This window comes from Ambystoma mexicanum, chromosome 1p (assembly GCF_040938575.1).
Source record: "Ambystoma mexicanum isolate Mex_15411 chromosome 1p, UKY_AmexF1_1, whole genome shotgun sequence".
Taxonomy (NCBI): Eukaryota; Metazoa; Chordata; class Amphibia; order Caudata; family Ambystomatidae; genus Ambystoma; species Ambystoma mexicanum.
Window position 1 is genome coordinate 1,177,346,177 of NC_090921.1, and position 22,036 is coordinate 1,177,368,212.

General features: G+C 49.6%; 1 protein-coding gene across 3 annotated transcripts in view; it reads left to right on the top strand.

Annotated features, from left to right (window-relative positions):
• Positions 1–22,036, top strand: part of LOC138451137 (TYRO protein tyrosine kinase-binding protein-like) — a 315,876-nt gene that overhangs the window by 218,607 nt on the left and 75,233 nt on the right. For all 3 annotated transcript variants that reach the window (XM_069604888.1, XM_069604886.1, XM_069604889.1), the window contains exon 2: positions 14,270–14,290. In XM_069604888.1, coding sequence (XP_069460989.1) covers positions 14,270–14,290 — 21 coding nt within the window. The remainder of the gene's footprint in view (positions 1–14,269; positions 14,291–22,036) is intronic.

A 22,036-nucleotide genomic window follows, 5' to 3' on the forward strand; every position in this document is an offset into this window, starting at 1 on the left:
TGGCGCTTAAGGCATACAATGTTTCAGGACAAGATCTTTAATTGCCCAGCAGCAACCCCCTTAGCTGGGCAAACAGTCAATCCACCAGATCCAACAATGAGGGTGAGTCTTCGCCAACAACCTCCTTGCTACCATTGTAGCGCCTCACTCCCATCTCAGGAACCAGAAGAACTCCGGGATTTGGAAGGTTCAATGGGGAAGGGCCATAGACATGGTTCTGATCAGGAAATTGTTGTGAGCGGACCAAAATCCTTACCCGCATAGGGGGCACAGTCCGCAGGTCTACACTTAGAATACCCTCCACCATGGACCACGAAGTCAGTTGGATCTTGGTGTAGTCCAATTTCGAAAGTGGCAGGGGGCCATGAGTACAATGAACCAAGTCAGATCTAATGACTGAAAAACACCCCCTCAACCCCTAAACCAATGGCAAACCTTTTTTTCAGCCAAAACAAGGAGATGATGGCTGGAAGGTTTAGAATGAATCTTAACCACTGGCATTGCTCTGGGCAACACTCCAGACCACTGTTCTTCGCCTGCCAAGCCATTACAGAAGGGGAAAGACCATATGCAAATCAGGCTTGGCCCACCCCAAAAGGGGCAGTCCAGCCCGAACTGCTAGGCCACATCCCTTCTGCACGAGACCACAAGCATCCCCAAACATGTTTCGCCCTTGTTGGGGCTCCTCAGTGAGGAGTCGCTTGGGTCTCTAGGCCTAGCAGGCAAGGGACCAACGTCTGGGCATACCCGTCCCACTCGGGGTGACAAAGCCAAAACAAGGAGATGATGGCTGGAAGGTTTAGAATGAATCTTAACCACTGGCATTGCTCTGGGCAACCCTCCAGACCACCGTTCTTCGCCTGCCAAGCCATTACAGAAGGGGAAAGACCATATGCAAATCAGGCTTGGCCCACCCCAAAAGGGGCAGTCCAGCCCGAACTGCTAGGCCACATCCCTTCTGCACGAGACCACAAGCATCCCCAAACATGTTTCGCTCTTGTTGGGGCTCCTCAGTGAGGAATAGCTTGGGTCTCTAGGCCTGGCAGGCACGGGACCCACGTCTGGGCATACCCGTCCCACTCTGGGTGACAAAGCCAAAACAAGGAGATGATGGCTGGAAGGTTTAGAATGAATCTTAACCACTGGCATTGCTCTGGGCAACCCTCCAGACCACTGTTCTTCGCCTGCCAAGCCATTACAGAAGGGGAAAGACCATATGCAAATCAGGCTTGGCCCACCCCAAAAGGGGCAGTCCAGCCCGAACTGCTAGGCCACATCCCTTCTGCACGAGACCACAAGCATCCCCAAACATGTTTCGCCCTTGTTGGGGCTCCTCAGTGAGGAGTAGCTTGGGTCTCTAGTCCTAGCAGGCACGGGACCCACGTCTGGGCATACCCGTCCCACTTGGGGTGACAAAGCCAAAACAAGGAGATGATGGCTGAAAGGTTTAGAATTATTCTTAACCACTGGCATTGCTCTGGGCAACCCTCCAGACCACCGTTCTTCGCCTGCCAAGCCATTACAGAAGGGGAAAGACCATATGCAAAACAGGCTTGGCCCACCCCAAAAGGGGCAGTCCAGCCCGAACTGCTAGGCCACATCCCTTCTGCACGAGACCACAAGCATCCCCAAACATGTTTCGCCCTTGTTGGGGCTCCTCAGTGAGGAGTAGCTTCGGTCTCTAGGCCTAGCAGGCACGGGACCCACGTCTGGGCATACCCGTCCCACTCGGGGTGACAAAGCCAAAACAAGGAGATGATGGCTGGAAGGTTTAGAATGAATTTTAACCACTGGCATTGCTCTGGGCAACCCTCCAGACCACTGTTCTTCGCCTGCCAAGCCATTACAGAAGGGGAAAGACCATATGCAAATCAGGCTTGGCCCACCCCAAAAGGGGCAGTCCAGCCCGAACTGCTAGGCCACATCCCTTCTGCACGAGACCACAAGCATCCCCAAACATGTTTCGCCCTTGTTGGGGCTCCTCAGTGAGGAGTAGCTTGGGTCTCTAGGCCTAGCAGGCACGGGACCCACCTCTGGGCATACCCGTCCCACTCGGGGTGACAAAGCCAAAACAAGGAGATGATGGCTGGAAGGTGTAGAATGAATCTTAACCACTGGCATTGCTCTGGGCAACCCTCCAGACCACCGTTCTTTGCCTGCCAAGCCATTACAGAAGGGGAAAGACCATATGCAAATCAGGCTTGGCCCACCCCAAAAGGGGCAGTCCAGCCCGAACTGCTAGGCCACATCCCTTCTGCACGAGACCACAAGCATCCCCAAACATGTTTCGCCCTTGTTGGGGCTCCTCAGTGAGGAGTAGCTTGGGTCTCTAGGCCTAGCAGGCACGGGACCCACGTCTGGGCATACCCGTCCCACTCGGGGTGACAAAGCCAAAACAAGGAGATGATGGCTGGAAGGTTTAGAATGAATCTTAACCACTGGCATTGACCTGGGCAACCCTCCAGAGCACCGTTCTTCGCCTGCCAAGCCATTACAGAAGGGGAAAGACCATATGCAAATCAGGCTTGGCCCACCCCAAAAGGGGCAGTCCAGCCCGAACTGCTAGGCCACATCCCTTCTGCACGAGACCACAAGCATCCCCAAACATGTTTCGCCCTTGTTGGGGCTCCTCAGTGAGGAGTAGCTTGGGTCTCTAGGCCTAGCAGGCACGGGACCAACGTCTTGGCATACCCGTCCCACTCGGGGTGACAAAGCCAAAACAAGGAGATGATGGCTGGAAGGTTTAGAATGAATCTTAACCACTGGCATTGCTCTGGGCAACCCTCCAGACCACTGTTCTTCGCCTGCCAAGCCATTACAGAAGGGGAAAGACCATATGCAAATCAGGCTTGGCCCACCCCAAAAGGAGCAGTCCAGCCCGAACTGCTAGGCCACATCCCTTCTGCACGAGACCACAAGCATCCCCAAACATGTTTCGCCCTTGTTGGGGTTCCTCAGTGACGAGTAGCTTGGGTCTCTACGCCTGGCAGGCACGGGACCCACGTCTGGGCATACCCGTCCCACTCGGGGTGACAAAGCCAAAACAAGGAGATGATGGCTGGAAGGTTTAGAATGAATCTTAACCACTGGCATTGCTCTGGGCAACCCTCCAGACCACTGTTCTTCGCCTGCCAAGCCATTACAGAAGGGGAAAGACCATATGCAAATCAGGCTTGGCCCACCCCAAAAGGGGCAGTCCAGCCCGAACTGCTAGGCCACATCCCTTCTGCACGAGACCACAAGCATCCCCAAACATGTTTCGCCCTTGTTGGGGCTCCTCAGTGAGGAGTAGCTTGGGTCTCTAGTCCTAGCAGGCACGGGACCCACGTCTGGGCATACCCGTCCCACTTGGGGTGACATAGCCAAAACAAGGAGATGATGGCTGGAAGGTTTAGAATGAATCTTAACCACTGGCATTGCTCTGGGCAACCCTCCAGACCACCGTTCTTCGCCTGCCAAGCCATTACAGAAGGGGAAAGACCATATGCAAATCAGGCTTGGCCCACCCCAAAAGGGGCAGTCCAGCCCGAACTGCTAGGCCACATCCCTTCTGCACGAGACCACAAGCATCCCCAAACATGTTTCGCCCTTGTTGGGGCTCCTCAGTGAGGAGTAGCTTCGGTCTCTAGGCCTAGCAGGCACGGGACCCACGTCTGGGCATACCCGTCCCACTCGGGGTGACAAAGCCAAAACAAGGAGATGATGGCTGGAAGGTTTAGAATGAATCTTAACCACTGGCATTGCTCTGGGCAACCCTCCAGACCACTGTTCTTCGCCTGCCAAGCCATTACAGAAGGGGAAAGACCATATGCAAATCAGGCTTGGCCCACCCCAAAAGGGGCAGTCCAGCCCGAACTGCTAGGCCACATCCCTTCTGCACGAGACCACAAGCATCCCCAAACATGTTTCGCCCTTGTTGGGGCTCCTCAGTGAGGAGTAGCTTGGGTCTCTAGGCCTAGCAGGCACGGGACCCACCTCTGGGCATACCCGTCCCACTCGGGGTGACAAAGCCAAAACAAGGAGATGATGGCTGGAAGGTTTAGAATGAATCTTAACCACTGGCATTGCTCTGGGCAACCCTCCAGACCACCGTTCTTTGCCTGCCAAGCCATTACAGAAGGGGAAAGACCATATGCAAATCAGGCTTGGCCCATCCCAAAAGGGGCAGTCCAGCCCGAACTGCTAGGCCACATCCCTTCTGCACGAGACCACAAGCATCCCCAAACATGTTTCGCCCTTGTTGGGGCTCCTCAGTGAGGAGTAGCTTGGGTCTCTAGGCCTAGCAGGCACGGGACCCACGTCTGGGCATACCCGTCCCACTCGGGGTGACAAAGCCAAAACAAGGAGATGATGGCTGGAAGGTTTAGAATGAATCTTAACCACTGGCATTGACCTGGGCAACCCTCCAGAGCACCGTTCTTCGCCTGCCAAGCCATTACAGAAGGGGAAAGACCATATGCAAATCAGGCTTGGCCCACCCCAAAAGGGGCAGTCCAGCCCGAACTGCTAGGCCACATCCCTTCTGCACGAGACCACAAGCATCCCCAAACATGTTTCGCCCTTGTTGGGGCTCCTCAGTGAGGAGTAGCTTGGGTCTCTAGGCCTAGCAGGCACGGGACCAACGTCTTGGCATACCCGTCCCACTCGGGGTGACAAAGCCAAAACAAGGAGATGATGGCTGGAAGGTTTAGAATGAATCTTAACCACTGGCATTGCTCTGGGCAACCCTCCAGACCACTGTGCTTCGCCTGCCAAGCCATTACAGAAGGGGAAAGACCATATGCAAATCAGGCTTGGCCCACCCCAAAAGGAGCAGTCCAGCCCGAACTGCTAGGCCACATCCCTTCTGCACGAGACCACAAGCATCCCCAAACATGTTTCGCCCTTGTTGGGGCTCCTCAGTGACGAGTAGCTTGGGTCTCTACGCCTGGCAGGCACGGGACCCACGTCTGGGCATACCCGTCCCACTCGGGGTGACAAAGCCAAAACAAGGAGATGATGGCTGGAAGGTTTAGAATGAATCTTAACCACTGGCATTGCTCTGGGCAACCCTCCAGACCACTGTTCTTCGCCTGCCAAGCCATTACAGAAGGGGAAAGACCATATGCAAATCAGGCTTGGCCCACCCCAAAAGGGGCAGTCCAGCCCGAACTGCTAGGCCACATCCCTTCTGCACGAGACCACAAGCATCCCCAAACATGTTTCGCCCTTGTTGGGGCTCCTCAGTGAGGAGTAGCTTGGGTCTCTAGTCCTAGCAGGCACGGGACCCACGTCTGGGCATACCCGTCCCACTTGGGGTGACATAGCCAAAACAAGGAGATGATGGCTGGAAGGTTTAGAATGAATCTTAACCACTGGCATTGCTCTGGGCAACCCTCCAGACCACCGTTCTTCGCCTGCCAAGCCATTACAGAAGGGGAAAGACCATATGCAAATCAGGCTTGGCCCACCCCAAAAGGGGCAGTCCAGCCCGAACTGCTAGGCCACATCCCTTCTGCACGAGACCACAAGCATCCCCAAACATGTTTCGCCCTTGTTGGGGCTCCTCAGTGAGGAGTAGCTTCGGTCTCTAGGCCTAGCAGGCACGGGACCCACGTCTGGGCATACCCGTCCCACTCGGGGTGACAAAGCCAAAACAAGGAGATGATGGCTGGAAGGTTTAGAATGAATCTTAACCACTGGCATTGCTCTGGGCAACCCTCCAGACCACTGTTCTTCGCCTGCCAAGCCATTACAGAAGGGGAAAGACCATATGCAAATCAGGCTTGGCCCACCCCAAAAGGGGCAGTCCAGCCCGAACTGCTAGGCCACATCCCTTCTGCACGAGACCACAAGCATCCCCAAACATGTTTCGCCCTTGTTGGGGCTCCTCAGTGAGGAGTAGCTTGGGTCTCTAGGCCTAGCAGGCACGGGACCCACGTCTGGGCATACCCGTCCCACTCGGGGTGACAAAGCCAAAACAAGGAGATGATGGCTGGAAGGTTTAGAATGAATCTTAACCACTGGCATTGACCTGGGCAACCCCTCCAGAGCACCGTTCTTCGCCTGCCAAGCCATTACAGAAGGGGAAAGACCATATGCAAATCAGGCTTGGCCCACCCCAAAAGGGGCAGTCCAGCCCGAACTGCTAGGCCACATCCCTTCTGCACGAGACCACAAGCATCCCCAAACATGTTTCGCCCTTGTTGGGGCTCCTCAGTGAGGAGTAGCTTGGGTCTCTAGGCCTAGCAGGCATGGGACCAACGTCTGGGCATACCCGTCCCACTCGGGGTGACAAAGCCAAAACAAGGAGATGATGGCTGGAAGGTTTAGAATGAATCTTAACCACTGGCATTGCTCTGGGCAACCCTCCAGACCACCGTTCTTCGCCTGCCAAGCCATTACAGAAGGGGAAAGACCATATGCAAATCAGGCTTGGCCCACCCCAAAAGGGGCAGTCCAGCCCGAACTGCTAGGCCACATTCCTTCTGCACGAGACCACAAGCATCCCCAAACATGTTTCGCCCTTGTTGGGGCTCCTCAGTGAGGAGTAGCTTGGGTCTCTAGGCCTAGCAGGCACGGGACCCACGTCTGGGCATACCCTTCCCACTCGGGGTGACAAAGCCAAAACAAGGAGATGATGGCTGGAAGGTTTAGAATGAATCTTAACCACTGGCATTGCTCTGGGCAACCCTCCAGACCACAGTTCTTCGCCTGCCAAGCCATTACAGAAGGGGAAAGACCATATGCAAATCAGGCTTGGCCCACCCCAAAAGGGGCAGTCCAGCCCGAACTGCTAGGCCACATCCCTTCTGCACGAGACCACAAGCATCCCCAAACATGTTTTGCCCTTGTTGGGGCTCCTCAGTGAGGAGTAGCTTGGGTCTCTAGGCCTAGCAGGCACGGGACCCACCTCTGGGCATACCCGTCCCACTCGGGGTGACAAAGCCAAAACAAGGAGATGATGGCTGGAAGGTTTAGAATGAATCTTAACCACTGGCATTGCTCTGGGCAACCCTCCAGACCACCGTTCTTCGCCTGCTAAGCCATTACAGAAGGGGAAAGACCATATGCAAATCAGGCTTGGCCCACCCCAAAAGGGGCAGTCCAGCCCGAACTGCTAGGCCACATCCCTTCTGCACGAGACCACAAGCATCCCCAAACATGTTTCGCCCTTGTTGGGGCTCCTCAGTGAGGAGTAGCTTGGGTCTCTAGGCCTAGCAGGCATGGGACCAACGTCTGGGCATACCCGTCCCACTCGGGGTGACAAAGCCAAAACAAGGAGATGATGGCTGGAAGGTTTAGAATGAATCTTAACCACTGGCATTGCTCTGGGCAACCCTCCAGACCACCGTTCTTCGCCTGCCAAGCCATTACAGAAGGGGAAAGACCATATGCAAATCAGGCTTGGCCCACCCCAAAAGGGGCAGTCCAGCCCGAACTGCTAGGCCACATTCCTTCTGCACGAGACCACAAGCATCCCCAAACATGTTTCGCCCTTGTTGGGGCTCCTCAGTGAGGAGTAGCTTGGGTCTCTAGGCCTAGCAGGCACGGGACCCACGTCTGGGCATACCCTTCCCACTCGGGGTGACAAAGCCAAAACAAGGAGATGATGGCTGGAAGGTTTAGAATGAATCTTAACCACTGGCATTGCTCTGGGCAACCCTCCAGACCACAGTTCTTCGCCTGCCAAGCCATTACAGAAGGGGAAAGACCATATGCAAATCAGGCTTGGCCCACCCCAAAAGGGGCAGTCCAGCCCGAACTGCTAGGCCACATCCCTTCTGCACGAGACCACAAGCATCCCCAAACATGTTTTGCCCTTGTTGGGGCTCCTCAGTGAGGAGTAGCTTGGGTCTCTAGGCCTAGCAGGCACGGGACCCACCTCTGGGCATACCCGTCCCACTCGGGGTGACAAAGCCAAAACAAGGAGATGATGGCTGGAAGGTTTAGAATGAATCTTAACCACTGGCATTGCTCTGGGCAACCCTCCAGACCACCGTTCTTCGCCTGCTAAGCCATTACAGAAGGGGAAAGACCATATGCAAATCAGGCTTGGCCCACCCCAAAAGGGGCAGTCCAGCCCGAACTGCTAGGCCACATCCCTTCTGCACGAGACCACAAGCATCCCCAAACATGTTTCGCCCTTGTTGGGGCTCCTCAGTGAGGAGTAGCTTGGGTCTCTAGGCCTAGCAGGCACGGGACCCACGTCTGGGCATACCGGTCCCACTCGGGGTGACAAAGCCAAAACAAGGAGATGATGGCTGGAAGGTTTAGAATGAATCTTAACCACTGGCATTGCTCTGGGCAACCCTCCAGACCACCTTTCCTCACCTGCCAAGCCATTACAGCAGGGGAAAGACCATATGCAAATCAGGCTTGGCCCACCCCAAAAGGGGCAGTCCAGCCCGAACTGCTAGGCCACATCCCTTCGGCACGAGACCACAAGCATCCCCAAACATGTTTCGCCCTTGTTGGGGCTCCTCAGTGAGGAGTAGCTTGGGTCTCTAGGCCTAGCAGGCACGGGACCCACGTCTGGGCATACCCGTCCCACTCGGGGTGACATAGCCAAAACAAGGAGATGATGGCTGGAAGGTTTAGAAAGAATCTTAACCACTGGCATTGCTCTGGGCAACCCTCCAAACCACTGTTCTTCGCCTGCCAAGCCATTACAGAAGGGGAAAGACCATATGAAAATCAGGCTTGGCCCACCCCAAAAGGGGCAGTCCAGCCCGAACTGCTAGGCCACATCCCTTCTGCACGAGACCACAAGCATCCCCAAACATGTTTTGCCCTTGTTGGGGCTCCTCAGTGAGGAGTAGCTTGGGACTCTAGGCCTAGCAGGCACGGGACCCACGTCTGGGCATACCCGTCCCACTCGGGGTGACAAAGCCAAAACAAGGAGATGATGGCTGGAAGGTTTAGAATGAATCTTAACCACTGGCATTGCTCTGGGCAACCCTCCAGACCACCGTTCTTCGCCTGCCAAGCCATTACAGAAGGGGAAAGACCATATGCAAATCAGGCTTGGCCCACCCCAAAAGGGGCAGTCCGGCCCGAACTGCTAGGCCACATCCCTTCTGCACGAGACCACAAGCATCCCCAAACATGTTTTGCCCTTGTTGGGGCTCCTCAGTGAGGAGTAGCTTGGGTCTCTAGGCCTAGCAGGCACGGGACCCACGTCTGGGCATACCCGTCCCACTCGGGGTGACAAAGCCAAAACAAGGAGATGATGGCTGGAAGGTTTAGAATGAATCTTAACCACTGGCATTGACCTGGGCAACCCTCCAGAGCACCGTTCTTCGCCTGCCAAGCCATTACAGAAGGGGAAAGACCATATGCAAATCAGGCTTGGCCCACCCCAAAAGGGGCAGTCCAGCCCGAACTGCTAGGCCACATCCCTTCTGCACGAGACCACAAGCATCCCCAAACATGTTTCACCCTTGTTGGGGCTCCTCAGTGAGGAGTAGCTTGGGTCTCTAGGCCTAGCAGGCACGGGACCCACGTCTGGGCATACCCGTCCCACTCGGGGTGACAAAGCCAAAACAAGGAGATGATGGCTGGAAGGTTTAGAATGAATCTTAACCACTGGCATTGCTCTGGGCAACCCTCCAGACCACCGTTCTTCGCCTGCCAAGCCATCACAGAAGGGGAAAGACCATATGCAAATCAGGCTTGGCCCACCCCAAAAGGGGCAGTCCAGCCCGAACTGCTAGGCCACATCCCTTCTGCACGAGACCACAAGCATCCCCAAACATGTTTGGCCCTTGTTGGGGATCCTCAGTGAGGAGTAGCTTGGGTCTCTAGGCCTAGCAGGCACGGGACCCACGTCTGGGCATACCCGTCCCACTCGGGGTGACAAAGCCAAAACAAGGAGATGATGGCTGGAAGGTTTAGAATGAATCTTAACCACTGGCATTGCTCTGGGCAACCCTCCAGAGCACCGTTCTTCGCCTACCAAGCCATTACAGAAGGGGAAAGACCATATGCAAATCAGGCTTGGCCCACCCCAAAAGAGGCCGTCCAGCCCGAACTGCTAGGCCACATCTCTTCTGCACGAGACCACAAGCATCCCCAAACATGTTTCGCCCTTGTTGGGGCTCCTCAGTGAGGAGTAGCTTGGGTCTCTAGGCCTAGCAGGCACGGGACCCACGTCTGGGCATACCCATCCCACTCGGGGTGACAAAGCCAAAACAGGGAGATGATGGCTGGAGGGTTTAGAATGAATCTTAACCGCTGGCATTGCTCTGGGCAACCCTCCAGACCACCGTTCTTAGCCTGCCAAGCCATTACAGAAGGGGAAAGACCAAATGCAAATCAGGCTTGGCCCACCCCAAAAGGGGCAGTCCAGCCCGAACTGCTAGGCCACATCCCTTCTGCACGAGACCACAAGCATCCCCAAACATGTTTCGCCCTTGTTGGGGCTCCTCAGTGAGGAGTAGCTTGGGTCTCTAGGCCTAGCAGGCACGGGACCCACGTCTGGGCATACCCGTCCCACTCGGGGTGACAAAGCCAAAACAAGGAGATGATGGCTGGAAGGTTTAGAATGAATCTTAACCACTGGCATTGCTCTGGGCAACCCTCCAGACCACCGTTCTTCGCCTGCCAAGCCATTACAGAAGGGGAAAGACCATATGCAAATCAGGCTTGGCCCACCCCAAAATGGGCAGTCCAGCCCGAACTGCTAGGCCACATCCCTTCTGCACGAGACCACAATCATCCCCCAAACATGTTTCGCCCTTGTTGGGGCTCCTCAGTGAGGAGTAGCTTGGTTCTCTAGGCCTAGCAGGCACGGGACCCACGTCTGGGCATACCCGTCCCACTCGGGGTGACAAAGCCAAAACAAGGAGATGATGGCTGGAAGGTTTAGAATGAATCTTAACCACTGGCATTGCTCTGGGCAACCCTCCAGACCACCGTTCTTCGCCTGCCAAGCCATTACAGAAGGGGAAAGACCATATGCAAATCAGGCTTGGCCCACCCCAAAAGGGGCAGTCCAGCCCGAACTGCTAGGCCACATCCCTTCTGCACGAGACCACAATCATCCCCAAACATGTTTCGCCCTTGTTGGGGCTCCTCAGTGAGGAGTAGCTTGGTTCTCTAGGCCTAGCAGGCACGGGACCCACGTCTGGGCATACCCGTCCCACTCGGGGTGACAAAGCCAAAACAAGGAGATGATGGCTGGAAGGTTTAGAATGAATCTTAACCACTGGCATTGCTCTGGGCAGCCCCTCTGCATCCTCAAAGACTCCCTTTACCAGACGTGGAACATTGGTCAGGAAGAGTAATGGGGGGATCAGAATCCCATCCCCACCTATGCCAGAATGCGGACCATGGACAACCCTTGTAGCTTTTAGGGGCTGTAGGTTCGATTCAAAGGGTTATCGCCCTATTCCACCACCTTGAGGAGGCAACCTTTCTAAAACCAGAACCATGATGTTGGGTTTGGGGCTCATGCACCCGGGAACGCCAGGTATATCTGCCCTACCCAGATAAGATTGTCTACAGCCCTGCTCCCATGGGGTATTGTCTCAGTTCCCCTAAAATCGCTGTTGGCAGTGGGGGCCGGCTCCCATACCCACCTTAATGCCCCTCCTTACCACCTGTGATGGATTTGGGGCCTGGTTATTCTTATCCTGAGGTAGCCTTTAACGAGGCAGCTGGACCAAGTCCCCCGACATGAGATCCATTGGGTGGGTAGCTCTACATTTATTAACTGTTTCGAACAGTCCTTGTGCTCCAATAATTGTCCCAAAAGGGGGCCCATACAGCCTTCCACTGCTGCAACTAATTTACTCTTGATGCAACCATTGCTCTCAGTAATCAATTCAACCAGCTCCTGTGCATTAGGAGAAGGCAACTCCTGGGCACCCTGCACTACAGTTTGGGTACCCATTTTGTGGGGGGCTACTGTGGTCCCCCCCCGACCGATTCTTCTGTAGCTTAACAACCCGTTGCCTAAGTTTTATTAATCTATTTTTCTTCCCATGGGTTATCGTCTTCCAAGGGTTCTCATTGGCTCTGGACCCCTCTAAGGGGCCAACAGAGACTTTAGCACGGTTAACCCCCATTGGACACAAGAGGGAAACTGATTCTGGAGTTCCAGCGGGGATGTCCTACCCATGGGATAAAGAATCTCGGCTTCCAAGCTGAATGGGGCACATGTAACAGCCATGCTCCCCTAATAAATAGGGGTTTTCATAAGATATATTGAAAGAGATCAGGGAGCACGGCTAGCCCTGTGCCACCCGACATTTAGGCAAGATATTGCTGTCGGAGTTGGTGAACTTTATAAGTGGAGGGACGTAAAACACTTACACAACTTGACCTGAGCGAGTAAAGCCAAACTATCCAGGAGCGCTCTGCCCGAGAACATTATTAAAATAATGGTCTGAGCCTCTGACGAGCTGTTTTTTGCAACACAGATTTAAATCAATTGCCAAAAAGTCATACTGTGTACTATCCATAGCCATACATGGTACTATCGGTCAATAGGGTAACACATGAACGCATCCAATTGATGCCGGGTCACCCAGAATACACAGGAGCATTTTGCAACACATTGCCGTGATGCCTGTTACTCTGCACTTAGAGAGGCACACCTTCTCCTCACTGATGAGGCCACAGAAGGAAGAAACACGTGTCTGGGGTTGTGTCGATGCTCTTGTTCAGAAAAGTATTGTCTAGCAGTTCAGTGCAGGACTGGGAGGACCAGACTGACATGCAAACGAATGCCACAGAACAGGTTATTTGGCCTTGTTTGATCTCAGCAGAGGGGCACCCACAATGCTGGCATATTTTTATGATGCATGTGTCCACTTTATATCTTATGCTATATTCCTAGGATGTGTACCGTAGCCCGCAACCATTTGCATGGGCTCCAGTCACTCTTGTGGATATGAATGAGAATGAGTGGGGTTAGGTTAGCTGGCAGAGAGGGAAACACTAGATAGCTTTGCTGTTGTGTCGATGCATGCAGTCCAGAAGTATCCTGTGCCCTGTATGCAAGTAAGATTCAAGGTGGGGGGCATAGAGGTATTTGTGTCCAGAGAAATCTTTGTGCGGAGGTTAGTCACTACGAAGGCACTCACTGAATCCACATGCCTAGGGTGTTAACCCAAAGCAGCAACCCACATGGGGTAAGCAAACCAATGCAAGTCTTGAGAATGGGGCTGACACTTAAGTGGGTATGCAGAGCTGGATGGGAGCCCGTTGCACCACAGCCAGTTCCTGCTACTGTTTGCAAGTCAACTGTGTGAATCAAAGCCTTGCAGGGAGGGAACTGTGGGTGCACAGACGGGGGGAACCTACTTCTCTGTAAATCGGGCCCACTGGGTTTTGTTGGTATTGCATAACTAGCTAATCAGGAAGATACAGTTTGCATACTGACCATGGTTGGATCAATAGATGTGCAGTTTGGTTGGGTCCATTTATCTGTTTGGCCCAACAGGCCCTTAGATCAGGTTTCTGAATGAAGCCTCTAATCAATACCATGAGATGTCTGTCAACATCAAAGTTGTCGAGTTTAGACAATGCCACAGCGCGTTCAACTCTTGCCCAAAAGAGGACAAAGCACAGGAATAGTTCACTTGCCTGCTGCATGTTCTTCCTGCCATATTGGACAGCATGCATCAGCCATACCGATTTCCCTAGGAGAAAAGGCATTCTTTGGGACCCGTTTTCCGTTGTCTGGTAAATCCTTTAGATGCTGTGATATGAATCTTGCAAAGTCTTTTTATGTAGCCTCAAAGGTGACCATAACGTTGAGGAAGATTTTCGGTTTTGGCCCCCTTTAATAACTGACCCTTTGCTTGGCACATACGATCGAGGGCTGTACAACTCCTAGCCTCAAGGACTGGCATCCTGACCGGTTTTTAGTATATCCCTCATTAATACTCATGATGAAAAACATGCATATACTTTGCAACCATTGTATGCAAACGTAAGTCATGAATATTAATGAGGGGTGTCCTGAAAACCCGACCTGGATCTGGCCCTCGACGCCTGGAGTCGGACAACACTGCCTTAAGGGATGGATACAATGGCAGGTTCGGAACCCAGCTTGCCACAAGAGAGTGAACAGCAGAATCCAATTTGATATATCCATCCGCGCCGTGCAGATGCTTTTGATGCCACAATTGCTCCCTCGAATCGCTCTTTGTGAAGTAGTCCATAATATTGGCTTTGCTGTCACACCTTTATGAGGCAGCCTCATTGTTGCCCTGTTTTAGTGTTTGTGGCCTAAGAGCTTTGCCCAGAATCTACCCTAACTCTATTTTCTCCATTGCAGGTGGTGTCCAAGCACAGAAAGGTAAGACAGCGTTGAGTTCCATGCATGTCTTTTCATGTTGACTTTACTTCTTTGCCAGAATACCCACCGGCTCTTTCTCATGAACATTGAGCGCACACTCTCTCCCCCTCCCTATATTTTGTTTGCCACATTTGCACTTTTTCTCATGTCGTTCCACTCCCAGACGCTCTCCTTTCCAACTCCTACCCTCCATCCATCTCCATCTTTACTTTGCTCTGTCATTCACGCCATTTTTCATTTTCCCGCTCTTTTCTGCTGACCTTTCCCTTACTAAAGGCGCCTGAGCAGGTCCTTAGAAAACCATTCATCAAATTGTCTTTTTTTCTATCTGTTGCAATAGTTTTGTCAAACTCACTTATGATGGTTTACATGATTCTCAATTCAAAAGCAGAGGTACAAAAAAAGTAGGAAACTCAGTGCAGGCTTGGAGTACCTTGTCTGCAGGTGTTTGGAGCAGAGCTGTTGCGCTTTGTCAGCTCTAGATCTCCCACGCTCTCCTAATTTCCACTCGTCCTCACCTGACTCTTCAGATGATGACTTCCTCTTTAGTTCTTTCTTCTTCTGTGGTTTTTTGCGTGAGTAGAGGTAAGGCCGTCCCGGGATAGAAGCCACCCTGGCACCCTAACTGAACAGGGATACAGGGGACTCCCCCCACCCGGAGGGGCCAACGAGAGGAAAAAAGCAGATGCTAAAAAAACCTCTCTTGTAGGTGGATCAGACAGAGTGCAGATAGTTCCAGTCACAGACACCGTGGAGGAAGGTAGCTAGAAGAATCTCGACGGAGCGGAGATTCCGGGATGCTTTCTTCAGCTGCACTGGGCAAATGTCTTTAAAGGCAGAAGGAGATTTCCGTGATTGATGAACGTGGATGGCGGGATCCAGATGCTGGATGAAAGGCATCCACCAGAATGGATGTACAGGAAAGGAGAAGGACGAAGAGAGACAGAAGAAGATAGGTAGAAAGGAAAGAGAAAGTAGAGGAAGCAGGAAGACTGAAAGGAACCGCCGGGAAGGTAAGGAGAGGGAGGAAGGGGAAGGCAAGGGCCTGGCTAGTAAAACCGGAGACAGGACCGAAAGGAAAAAAGGACGAAGGCAAAGGGGGAGGTAGAAAGACCGACACCCGTCTAGAAGGAGATGGCGACGGCGAGCAGGAAGCAAAAGTAACGAGGGAGGAAGGAAGGAATCGGGATGAGACCCGAAAAAAAGGCAGGATACCAAGGCGAAATGCAAAAAAGGGAAAGCGCAAGCACCCGGAACACGAAGCGAAGGGTTGCAACGTGCCGTACCGAGAAATGGCAGGGTTTAAGAAGGGAAGCAAAGCAACAGGAATAAAACAACTAGACCGTTAAACAAGGAAGTGAAAGGATGAAAAATGGAACAAATTAATGGCGGATAAACCGCCATCTACTCCATAAGCGCCATGATGGAGAGCACAAAGCGCGTGACATGCTTACACAGGATTGCTACTCCAAAAGCAATCACAACAAGCAGCTCGAGCACAATGCAGCATGTTATGAAACTACAATAAAATTACAAATAGGCATATTGCACTCTCTTGTTCTTAAAACACAGTCCTGCGGGTTTCTGCAGCTTTGGAGACACCAGAACTCCAGGGTACTATATAGTTCTTCAAAGAGCAGTCAGTGGGAGAACCCCCCTCGCTTCCCCCACATCTTGCGAGATGTATGCGAGGTCAGAAGTTGCAGGGAGTTATGAATACAAATTCAAGATAAACTTAAACCTTTACAGCGAACTTCAACACATGGATTGCTGAAGACCAGGCAACTGCCAAGCACAAGGGAATAAGAACAAAGCTAGGAAGTGATAGAGGGAGACACAAGGAAATAAATACAGGAGCCAGGCCAAATGTGGACAATGTGGTTGGGAATGGCACAAAAATGAGCAGCGCGAATGGCCAACGTACACCCTGGCATGCCTCATAGGTGGAGTGAGAGGACACTTTGCAAGCATGTGTGGAAGGGGCTAACAACCCAAAATCAAGACAGTCTGTGAATGCGGCAACACTGAGGAACATTGCATGTTGGCTGTCATCAGCTCCAGAGTGGGCGCACCATGCCAATGTGTGGAAATCAATGGAAAACCCCTGACAATGACTCTCGATTCGGGCTCACCTTAGAAAATAATAAACTGGGAGTAGTTTCAAAGTACCCCCTCGGGAAAACCTGGAAGACTTTAGGAAAACCCACGTCAACCCCGCAGGATAGGGAATGGGGACCACACACACATCATGGGATATAAGTGGGTAACTCCGCAGCTCAAGGGGCATGCTGTACAAAGAAAAACAAGGGGGCACTTGTAGTTGGATGCAATGAACAGGCGGCATTGGAGATAAAGTTGCAACCCATCCTCACATCGTTGTGAGAGAGCCTTCAATCTGAGCACCTCAAAGAAGCAGTCTCATCGGTGTTCAATGACCATATCAGACTACTAATAGTATTTAAACACATGATCATCACACACAACGTAAGGCCAGCCCCAGTAGGGATCCGACATGAACTAAAAGAAGCATTGGCAATGCCAACAGTTTTGGATTTTGTATAGGCATGGAAAATGAACTTTGCAGGCACTGCCGTAGTGGTATTATCTGGCTATCGATGGCAGCAGGTACACAAATGTGGGAGTATTTTGGCATCTCAGAGCAGGCCCTGGCAAATGCCTAATACTTATACACAATCCAGAACTGTTTGCTTTGCCAGTGCTTGTTTTTAACAAGACTTCAGTGAAGGACATGCATAGTGTTTATAAATAGAGTGACTGAAGCCAGACTTGGTTAAGACATTTTTATTACACCAGTAGGGTGTTAACAACTCCAATTAAGTCGTTAACTCTCAGAAGATTGCTTTGAAAAAACGATGCCAAGCACTTGCAGTGAGACGTTTGATGGTAAGGCTTGTTAAAGTGAGTTCAAAACAGTTTTCATGAGGAGGTGTTCTGGGCGGGAAGGGGCAAGAACTGGGTGGGAATGGCCATATGAAATTAGCATTGCCATGGGCAGTCAAAGGGTGGGCAAATAACCAAACAACACCAACAAGCTTTATGTTCCTCCTCAAATGCCATTTCTCCCTATCTGTATTTTTTTCATGCAATAGTTCCAGTTTATAGGTGGTGCTAAATCATCTCCTAATAGTCCAAACTAAAAAGAGCTGGAGAATCTATGCTAAAGTGAAATAATAGAACCCTTTGAATCATCAGAGTGGCTCTCCCCTCCTGTTAAAGTGCCAAAGCCTAATAATTCTATGAAGTGTGGTAGACGGTGTCCAGTCAAAGTATCGAAATAAAAGGATCAAATTACCTTTTTTTCGAATCAAAAAGGATCGGAAAAAAAGGGTTGAATGCTTTTTTATTTATTTATTTATTTATATATTTTTTTTATTTTTGTATGTAAAAAATGTTTCTTTAGAAGAGAAAACAGGGGGGTGGGGGGAACCCCCCCATAAAAATAAATAATAATAAAAAAATGCGACCCTTTTTTTCGATCCTTTTGGCATTGAAAAAAAGACATTCGATCCTTTTGTTTTCGAATATTTGACCTAGAACCGTGGTAGACCACGGGAGTCTAAATGCATGCATATACGTGGACAGAAACTCCTTAACAAACATGAAAGAGAATCTAGTCACTATGCCACCATCAACAACATTTTCAAAACTTGATATGTCAGAAGCTTGTTACAAAATCAAGCTTTGGCTCGAGGCACCTCGCCTCCTGTATCACCCTATTGGGAGCTTTTCCTATCACCGTGTGCCATTTGCTTTCGCATCCGCATCTGCTGAATTGCAGCATCCAGCATTTTATCCAGAAACTGATTGAGTCTTAGGAAAGACAAAAGGGGACATGATGCAAGTTAGAGAATAGTTGTAAACAAAATCAGAGAAGATTTACTTTCAAATGTTATAATGGAATAGGCCATTTCAGCTACAAAGTCACACATGCACATCGTCACCTAGCAGCCATCACTGGAAGATCACCACCAGATCAGAGACACACAGCAATGCACTGTGGTACCATTAAATTAATAGATAAAATACATTCAGCGTCATCACGAGTTTGGTGGTAACCCTTAAAGGCGGTGGTAACCAATGTTTCCTCTAATTATTTTTCCATATGTTCAGAACTGGTTGGCTGTTGTGCGCACATTATTTTCCATGTGCGCAACTGACTAATGAGGTAAGCCACTTTGTTAGCTACCGTTGCAGAAGAGAGTTTGAAAAGGAATTTCTTCTTCCGAGCCACTGCAATTCTTTACAAATCTTCCAACACTTTTTCCAAACAGATAGGCTAAAATAAAATATGTCATATGTGATTATAGAGAAAACCCATCAACCAGTCCAACACTTCAACATCTGTCACAGTACCTTACAAAAGTAATTCTGTGCAGGGGAAAATGTGTGAGTTATGCCACTGGGAAATCAATTGTGTATTACAAAACACAAATATCTGTTGGCATAACTGATGTGGCTGTCACGAAATTCAGACAGAATACAACATTTGCTGATGGATTAATGACAATTAAAAGCAATATGTCAAAAAAACATGCTGATAGGAGTTCAAGTACCACTTTAATGAAGTAATTCAAGGCCCAGGAGAACATGCTTTTACTAATTTGTGTAAGGATGATAATTGAATCAGAATAACTGTCCCTCAGAATATGAGGATAAGAAATTTCTGTGCCTCTCCTTACTATCCACATTAAGTTCTCTTGTGGGTAGGCCTTACAGCTAAGAGACATGCACCATCAATGTTTACTCCCTAAAAAAAGGAAAATGTGCCTAACCAAAATGAGAAACAATGAACATATCATTGCTTAAACTCACAAAGCTCCACTGATATTTTTTCGAATTAGTGACCAGTAGAGCAGTGGCATAGGAAGGAACTCTAATAATATTAATGCCCGATCCCAAGAGGAATGCTAAGGGGACAGAACATCTTTTATTGAGCAGAAGGTATCCCTATTGGCAAAGCTAATTGCTGTTTTACTCCCTGAAAAATCATTTGACTCCAAGTAGGGAGCAGAAACTGATCAGAGTCCTGCTTGTACCCCTACATAGGAAGTGAAATGACAGGGCACATAATAAAGTGTATGGTTTTGCCCACCCTTCTGCACCTCAGCCTAGATACAATTAAACAAGAGCCTTACTGAAGAAAATCACATATCTATGCCTGTTTAAGTTAATAGCATTCAATTCATCAGAGATACAGAAGAAAGCGCTGAATCAGTTGTAACTATGGATCCCTCTTCTGTAATTCTTTGTGATCAGTTAAATAAGATGCAGCGAGCTGCTAGAGACGATACACACAGAACACATGGTTATATTGAAAAGCCCTCAGCAGCTGAGCATAGAAAGAAAACGAAGGTGCTGTTGTCTAGACGGGTACTAGAATTTCATATCCTTTAGCAAACAAGCAACACATTTCCTTCAGTGTGCTGCCGAAATGTCTGCCTTGGTTTTTGAGATGAGCTGCTTTGTTCATCACCCGCAAGGAGTGATGACCTGTGCTCTTCCACCCACACCCTTCCCCGGCCCCTGTGCTAGCCTCCAATGATGGAGAACTGTAAAAAGTGAAGTATGGCAGCAAGTAAGCAAGGCATATTTAATGCCTCAACAGATTATGTGCATTTTAAGAATGTCATTACTCGAAAACGAAGCTACTCCCGAGATGCACCACTACTATTTTGTTTGCAATTTTTTAATTCCTCTTTAGAGTCAAATTGGGATTGTCAAAGTGATATTCCAAAACTTTAGCTGTATAAATACTGTTCAGCCTAATTATTTGCTTCTAGCATTATGTTAGGACAGGAATGACTCTGGCCCCTTCTTGCTACTATCTCCTTTTATCCTCTTATAGCTTTCTAATTTCTCTACTTCTTTTTCCGTACATTTCCCCTTCCTTCCTTTTCCACCTCCTAGATTTAAACTTACATTTTTTGTGATTAATGAACATGAATGTACAGGTGTGTGTTCTCTTGATTTACAAACAAATTATTAATGATATAATGTTTTGCTTCCTGTATTTATCTACAACATTTTTTTCTGGTTGTCTGTATTGTATATTTGGGTTGAATACCACCAGTCAACGGTTATTCTAACCCTTTTTGTGCAACCAAATACAGAATCATTTTAACATATATATATATATATATACTTTTCCTGTTTCTCTGGTGTTTTCTTTTCTTTGTCAAAGGAATAGATCTGATGCACATTAACGCATTTACTGCAAACTGGAGGGTTGGCAAGAAGAGTTTACTAAAATGTAGTAACCTGTTTGCTTTAAAACCCATGGCACAGCAATACTCTCCTTTTCATGAATTACTCTGCATGTACACAATTCTTTTGCAGTGCATACAAGATTGATGTAAACATACCCCACCCTTATATCATTGTGTAGGATTGCACAAGTGCTCAGTGAAACCGTTTTTGTAAAGAACCGAGTTACCATATGATGTGTGAAGGCCTATGCCCAAAGGAACTATGGACACTTGGAAACAATGCAGACGGTGTGAAAAGGATTCTCCTGTCTGATTATCCGGTGCCCTGATACTATGGATGAGTAATCACAGGCATAGTCAATACCCATTATCCCTGGTAGGCTAAGTAAATGATATTGCTATGTTGCTCTCCACTTACAGGGTAATGTTAGTAATGCTAAAATAGGAGACGTTGAGCATGACAACTGTCTTCTCAAAATCTTTGGAGGGCAAATGTACATTTGAGTTTTATAATGTGTTAATTTGCAAGGGGGCAGCTTTGAAGCACTTGCGTGACATATGTAAAAAAAGAGGAAGTATGGGATAAGGTTACGCATCCAAGTAGCCTGCTTACTTACAGTCAGCATCCGTTATTTGAGCTGGTAGTTTAATTATATAGTGTGGGTGATGTTTTTGTTAAGGCGCAATAAGTAACAGAAATGTTGGCGCGTGAACGTTATTCATGTTACAACAAACATAAAACAAGTAGATATAGGTACAAGTCTGCTAACCTTTTGCAGAGCCAAGAGAGTTAAAGTCAAGGTTGTCCTGTAGCATCTTAATGTACTCTCGGGCAGAAGTTAGAGTCATAAGGTAAAAGTGTGGTAGTCGGGTTTAGGAGTCATGGGTGGGGAGGGAACTTTATTTGGTTAATATGTCCAGGCATATCTCGGTTAGATTCTTCTGTTCATGTAGCCAGTTTTTCATAATCGTTTTTAACCTCCTGTGTGTGTATTTTGCTGGTAGGGATTTTAGGTGTTTACAGTCGCCCTTGCATAGTAGTGTGATCCAAATTAGCAGAATATCAAGACTAGTCGCTTAATTTAAAAGAAAGACAATTTCAGGTAATTGCTGTGGCTTGTGCCTTATTAAATCTTTTTGAATAGGTGAGAATTGTCTGTGTGCGCTGCTAAACATCTTCTGAGCGGCACCCCGAAGGAAGCTGGGCAAGCGCACAAGCTCACAGCTTAGAGGGAACATTGGTGGTAACGCTATTACTGCCGCATTTAAGGGTCCGCCAAATCATGGGTTTGGCTGCATTTACCCCCAGCAGTGAGCTGGGGGTAAATACGCTGGGAATTTTCAGACTTTCGGCACAATTACAGCACAGTAATACTGAAGACAGTAGTTGTGCCGAAAATTCCCCATGGGCCCAATGGGGAATTCCCTAATGGGCCCAATAGGGAATGGGGAATTACCGTTCCGTCAAACCCGTTATTCGGCACTAATAGTGCCGGGAGTTTTGGCGGTGATGCTATTA